Consider the following 6,986-nt stretch of genomic DNA (forward strand, 5'->3'; position numbering starts at 1 on the left):
GAGAAACATTCCGATGCCATTGCTGTTTATGCAAGCGGAGAGGAGTGGCAAAGCGGGTGGGCTTTATTGCGACATGAGTGGATCCTCCCGGAGGCAGGAAGTCACAGTGATGCTATATTGGTTAAGTAGATAAGATAGATAAGTGCTTTCTTAAGGCTGCCGGCATGTGATTGCGCTTACGAGTGGAAACAGTGTGCGAGTTGTCCATGTACAATAAGTCCCTGGCCAGACACGAAAGGAGGGATGGCAGAAATGATAGACCAGTGATTGCAAACCACTGTTTGGCGGCACATCGGCGAGCTGTCAGAGATCATCAGGTGTGTGGCGGGAAACGGGTATAGCCTGAGAACAGGGTGGTACTCAGTTGTGCTTCACACTGGCATGGCTACTTTAGAGTGTCGCATGTCAAATCGAGAAAGGCAGAAGATCAGAGGGGAGGGGGATTTTTTTAAGTCCACTTTCATAGCCAGTATGTGGACAGGGCCTTTGTGCTGGCTTAGCCACTTTAGAGCGCCTCATTGTTCCAGTGGAGAAAAGCTCCGATACCGGCTTAGTGGGATACAGTCCAGCAATCGGAGGCTTTAATCAAATATATATACAGTAGTTATACATAGGCATGAGAAAGATACCAGATGAAGAAGGATCCTGCTTTGTTTTTCAGGTCTAATGGAATTTTATTGGCATTTGACACAGTGGGGCGTTGAGGGGGATGTGGTTTCAGCGCGTTCAGCAGAACGAACAGCTTGATTTTTCACCATGTTGAAGCCCATTTTATGTCCTTTTTAAATTATTCAAATTTGGGACGATTGTGAACTGCACTCTTCTCTGTGGTTTGTTGAATTTACAAATCATATTTTCGCTTTACATGGACTTTAAATGCACATCCACAAAACCGTGTATCCGGTTGTCTCCATTCATATTTCAGAACAAGTCATGGCACGTACACATAATTTACATTTGTGAGTAAAGTAAAACATGATCTTGTTGTATGGTGGTGTGCTGTGAAATTTTTCTCATGCCTCGAGTGCGTCAGGAAACACTTTAGTACTCCGAATCATGCAGACATTACAATGTAACACAACTAGAATGACTTCCATTCACTTCACTTCTTGGCAGTGAGATTTCAGTTGACTGATAAAGTTTAACGACAGTGACATAGGAGTTTTGTTTGCACGCCCAGGAAACACCCATTTTCTTTATCTCGGCATGTCACTAAACCTTCTCTGGAACTTGTGCCTCCACAATAAATCCATTAAAACATCTGCATATATTGTTCACTCTGAAAATTTAACTTCATTTTCCTCCTTTAATCACATTCACAAGTAACATGTTTTCTCTTGCATAGTAAATAATACTGGCAACATGTTCATATCTGCTGTAGTATATAAAAGGTTCATCTCATGAGAAATGACACTGATGGCAGAATTTATTTAATCAACTCATTTATCGAGCACTTTCAAACAGCCATCGCTGCATACAAAGTGCAAGTGTTCATGAGAGTGGAGAGGTTTTTATTTGGCCAGCTGTCTAAGGTTAATTTAATAACTTTAATAACACAGTGTGCAGCATATCATGTTATCAGGTTACAGGGTGCATTAAAGGGTTAATATAGTCAGTTGTCTAGTATTTTTCTACACCAGACCACACGTACCATAGTAGGCTTCAAGACAGCACACATTTTTTTTTTGCCTTCTACATATTGAGACTGCAGCGTGAAGGCCCAAAGGCCATTTGCTGGATTTGGCCTCCGGGGAAAGAGAACACATGAGGTGTGTCAGAAAAGTTCCGCAGAGTAACTACCATATATTTTATTATTTAGATCTATTTTACAGCAGTATGACCCGCCCATCGCTCTTCCACATGGCCATAAACACTTCCTATTAGGGAGGTGGCAATCTGATATTTTTACAATGTATTACTCTACCAATCATTCCCTATGCTCTAGTGTAGTATCTGTGACTTTTGAGTGTGTCTGCCTTTCAAAGGCAGGACCTGGCCTGGTGACAGATGTGGGCGTAAGCGAATGAGAGAGGAGGGCAAGGTAAATATTTAACAGAAAGTAACAAAATAAATAAATTAAGGTTTTAAAAAAACTGGTAAACAAAACAAAACAAATCCGAACTGAAACTACATTATACATTTATAAAGCTAACTAAAGCAAGCGAAAACGTGGTTTGTTTACGTCTTTGTCAATTATTATCCTACATGAGATTTTATGCTTCATTTCAAATGCATTTATTCAGTATTGCTGTATGTCCGTACAGAACAAGGCGTTGGTTCATACTGCATGTTTACTTTTCAGTGCAGCTGTAAGAGAAGAGTAGATGAGAAGGAGGATGGTGAAAATTAGACGCATCCCATTTCAATCCAGTCCCATCTAGAATTCAGTACTCAAATACTGTACCTATAATGTAATGGAACTTGGTGCCAGCGTAGATTCACTTTCACTTTCAGCCCAACACATGAGGAATGCAAAACATGACTACAAATTTGGACATCCTGTAGATAACATGCTGGCTGCGCTACTGTAACGTGTGACCTACTGCAATTGGTAGAACATTTCCTCCGTTAAAAAAATGCCGGTGCAAATTGCCTGCAGCTCACGACAGTGCCATCTAGAGGAAAATAAGTACTGTACTGGGCTGTCATTGGCAGCAGGGTAAGTAGGAGCACAGGTTGTCAGTTAAAAAAATACATACATTCAAAAACTTATAATTTACAATTTTTTAATGTAAAAAAAAGTATAAATTACTTTACACATTCTTTTAAAATAATGGAAAAAAAGCATTCGATTAAAATATTAAATTTGATTCATTATTAGTTGAGTAATTGGCCAGAGGAGAGAGAGTGCATTAGTATGCATTGTCTATTTTATTTTTGTGTGTAATTTTATTTTAGAATTTTTTCACTGTGGATTATTTGTAGCTCAACGTGTTATCCGATGTGATGATTGTCACAACTAAACACTCATCAGATGTACTGGATTAAGGCTGAAAGAAAAGATGTTCCATGATGAACAGTCATGGAAAATACAAAAGCATAGATACTTAATGACTGCATTCTAGTTATTCAGCCGTCTGTACTTTATGTCCGTATTTTTTGTTATTTTTCTGACCACCTTTTACTCTCTGCATTTGGAAACTACAATAACAGAGGGTAAAAAAATATTTTGTACTAATACATAAATTTAAGTCTACTTTTTTTCACATAAGTATCGGAGTAAAATCACTCCTCCTACTCATTTTACACTTATAACTACTGATTGACACACGCCTACTTCAATTTTAGTAGAATGTAAGTACTTTTGCCACCTCTTTTGAGGAATAATGAACACTCAATTGTTATAAAACACTCCTTTATTCAGGCTAATAAGAGTCATTTCAAAGTAGACCAATGGTGAAAAATTCGGAAAGTCACCTTTTTTTTTCACTTGCCCCTTTCAACCCATGCAAAGAAGTTACAGCGAGCCTCTGGGTTGGCAGCATGTCCTTGAGGGCGGGCGCACACAAAGAACTGCCGGCCCATGTTGGGCCCCTGTTTCTTGACAGTGCGCAGCACACAAGGCTCACTGTGAACTTTGCAGGCAGGTGTCGGTGGCGGGCCGTGAAGTACGGACTTCCAAAAGCCGAAAGATGCTCCTTTGTCGCTACGTGGGTTGCACGCATGTGTGCTCAAATGTTCACCTTTTGTCGTCTTATCTTGCGTGGCGCTGTGGAGCTGTGACACGACATCCGGCGTGAGCTCATCCCGTGTTGGGGACGCTTTGAGGGAATTCTGCGAGGAACCAAGTGCTTTTTCATTTTTGGGTTTAAAGAAGGCAAGAATGTTGCCCTGGGGTTTTGAAGATGTCGTTGCCGTTTTGGCCTTTTTACTCATCTGCTTAACAGATTCTGTCCTCATGATTCTCTTTGTGCCCGTGACATTTATATTCTCCCTCCTTTCAGCTTCTTCCTGAGATGCAGGCAGTGCCTCTTTCGATTCAGTTTGACATGACTTCTGGTCCACTTTGACGAGAAAGTGTGAGAGTTTCTGCTGCTTGCCGGCAAACTCAGGCAGGTAGCAGGTAGCAAGAGGGGGCGGCTTGGAGTTGGGCAGCAGAATGCACCGCAGAGCCCCCCACACGGGACAGTGATCCGAGCCCTCCACCTCCGGCATGATGTCGGCCGCCACAAACTGCTCCTTTGCAAGCTGATAGTCAGCGAAGATGTAGTCGATGCGCGTGCCATAGTTGGTACGGCGAGCCCCCGTCAGAGTGGACCAGCACGTGAAGGCGCCAGTCCGAGTGGGGTGGAAATAGCGAAATGTGTCAACAAACTTGCCACTGTGAGAGAAATCTGCTGACGCTGACGGTTTGTCATCCCTTAAAAAGACGTTCAGCCATTTCCTGCCAGGGTTGTCCTCAAAGTCATCCTAAGGAATGAGAGGAACAGTGCACCCAACACAAGTTACTGCATAACAAATAGCAGGTTTAGAGACAGGCATCTATACATTAAAAAAAATAAGAGGCTTTCACCTGTTTATGGCCACCCCCCAATTAAAGTTTATCATCAAATTATAAACAAAAAACAAAAACATTTACATGTGTCTTCAAAACAACCAAGTAGCTAGCTTTGCTTTATTCCTCCATCCATTATCCAACGCGCTTGTCGTTACGAGGGTCACCAACATGCTGGAGCCCATCCCAGCTGTCTTCAGGCAGTCGGCGGGTTACACCCTGGACAGGTTGCCTGCTAGGATAGTGTCAATGTGGTGGTGATGTAAGACTTAATAGTCACAGATATCTGAACACAAACGTTGCACCAAAATGCCTAGACATAAAATATAACAATACTTATGGGTATATATTCTTTATCCTGACCCTCTAACAGTAGATGTATATCTGTTTCTCATTAGCGTCTCTGTGAGTATACTCTATTAAACTGACCATTGGCTGAAACGCGCATACCCCAAAAGGAGCAGCAATGAATTGATCCTGAAGCACAAACTGTTGAGCCGTTTATTTAATTTAATTTTTTTTAAGCAGATGAGTCACCAATTGTGTTCAGTTTACTATTCAGGTTCTACATTGTTAGAGGGACGGAGCCCTGCTCTGCTGTGAATAGGCTTAGGTGATGCTGCATAATGGCAACAAAACACGACAGTACATTCCTATTTGACAAGATTATGGGTGAAACTCCCCTCACTATTCCACTAAATGGGCGGAGGTACAATTCAACTGAGAAATACAGCTTTGTGCTCAACTAAACACATCCAGATTTTACGCTGAGTAAATATGCGACAAGTTCGTTATTTCAGTAAATATAACCTTTGTGACTTTTTTTAAATTTTATTTTTGATCAGCCGTGAAATTTTTCTAATGTCAAATATTGTGTGCTTTGGGGCCAATTTAATCCATGTCCAGTACTTACAATTTCATTCGGGTCGCAGTGGTCTATTGGTCGATGAGAGGTATTTACATCCCCTAAAAGGATTACAGAGCTAGAAAAGAAAACAACTGAAATGAGAAATGAGGAGTTTGAGCCAGTTTGATCCAATGAATGCAAGATGCCCCTCACACCTCCCGTTCTTCAACATAGCCTCAGCTCGAGTCTGAAGCAACTTGTAGAACTGCAGTTTGAACTGTCTTCTTTCTGGCTTTTCCGGGTCAGCTCGCGGACAGTAAACATTTATCACAGTAATAGTTTGGATTTTGTCCGAACACCTGTCAGGACAAACAGCAACGGTAACTAGAAAATACAGCCATACATAAACATCGAGTCAGTCCAACTGAGTTAATGTTCTTACTGTACTCTGTGTTGCGTGACGATAGCTCGACCTTCGTTGTCCAAAAGCTGCAGCTCATCGTCTGTAAACTCGGACTGGTTACCATAACAACCAATAGCCCCCGCGTTATTGGTCAACAGACCGGTGAGACCTTCCTCAGCAGCTATAGGTGTGGCAATGTCCTTACAATAAGTGGCGACACCTACACACAACGAGTACAATGTAACATCAAGAGAGTCTGGCTCCCCTTTTCTGTCACACTGCAGGGGTTAATCATCTAATAAGTCAGGCTCAGCGGATTTTTTTTATTTTCGTACATTAAACTGCTGGCATGCTTGAAAGCCTGAAAATATAATTGAAACGGTGACGTCAGGATACCAAACCTGAGTAGCCACTGCGTCCTCGACTGAAGCTGAAATAGGAGTTATAACCATCAACGATGGCAATTCTCTCATCGAGCAGGTCTCCTATGCACAATTCGAATTTGTTGAAATAAAACAGTTGCATTAACTATTTTAATTAGCCCGCGTGTTCTCTGCTTACTTGTCACTTTGGTCTCCTGCACGCATATGATATCCGCGTCCAGCTCGTCAAGCGTCTTTTTTATCCCACATCTGAACGACCGTATACCATTTATATTCCAGGTGACTATCTTCATTTTATAAAATATTAAAAATATGTGCCCCACTGGGAAGTAGTAGAAGTGGTCGTAATTACGAGCGGAAAGTTTTCCCGTACACCAGGAAGTACAGAGGAAGTTGAGCGAGCACAAACGGAAGTGTATTCCTTTGTCTATATTTGGATGCTGCAATCATATGTTGTTGAATAAAATCTTTTATATTTCTATACGTGAAAATTATACCAGTGAAATTTTAATAAAACGTGGAGGCCATCGTCACTATGGGCATGAATTATGCCTTGAACCCGCCTCCACCAGAATCCTGCGTGAACGTTGTCCCCATATTAGATGTGGCAAAGTGACAATTATCTGCTGGAGGCAATGGCGTTCCAAACTTTAAACCTCATCACGTGACACCAGTATCATTCATAAATTTCAAGTACATATATCGCACACCCAAAATAAGTACCTGTGAACACGGGGATAAAAAAACACAACTGTGTAATCAGTTAAATTGCCTCATTGTGGCCTTTCTGGAAACATGTTTAATCGTGAACATAGTACCGGTAATTATATTCATTCATTCATTCATTCATCTTCCTAA

General features: G+C 41.4%; 1 protein-coding gene across 1 annotated transcript; it reads right to left on the reverse strand.

Moving 5' to 3' along the window:
• Nucleotides 1-3,338: 3,338 nt before the first annotated feature.
• apex2 (APEX nuclease (apurinic/apyrimidinic endonuclease) 2) lies at nucleotides 3,339-6,543 on the reverse strand. The gene is made up of 6 exons (XM_052058080.1): nucleotides 6,307-6,543; nucleotides 6,147-6,230; nucleotides 5,785-5,965; nucleotides 5,558-5,701; nucleotides 5,409-5,478; nucleotides 3,339-4,410 (listed from the first exon to the last, which is right to left on the reverse strand). Exons 1-6 carry the CDS (start codon nucleotides 6,419-6,421, stop codon nucleotides 3,427-3,429), a joined length of 1,578 nt encoding a protein of 525 aa, XP_051914040.1. The 5' UTR covers nucleotides 6,422-6,543; the 3' UTR covers nucleotides 3,339-3,426.
• Between the last annotated feature and the right edge of the window lie 443 nt (nucleotides 6,544-6,986).

This window comes from Hippocampus zosterae, chromosome 2 (genome assembly GCF_025434085.1).
Source record: "Hippocampus zosterae strain Florida chromosome 2, ASM2543408v3, whole genome shotgun sequence".
Classification (NCBI taxonomy): domain Eukaryota; kingdom Metazoa; phylum Chordata; class Actinopteri; order Syngnathiformes; family Syngnathidae; genus Hippocampus; species Hippocampus zosterae.

Excerpts from the sequence above, each read along its gene's own strand:
- apex2 (XM_052058080.1), bottom strand. The coding sequence starts at position 6,421 with ATGAAGATAGTCACCTGGAATATAAATGGTATACGGTCGTTCAGATGT. Across the intron at positions 5,479-5,557 it reads GCTATGTTGAAGAACGGGAG|CTCTGTAATCCTTTTAGGGG; the intron begins GTGTGAGGGGCA and ends TTTCTTTTCTAG. Across the intron at positions 4,411-5,408 it reads ACTGCGACCCGAATGAAATT|GATGACTTTGAGGACAACCC; the intron begins GTAAGTACTGGA and ends CTCATTCCTTAG.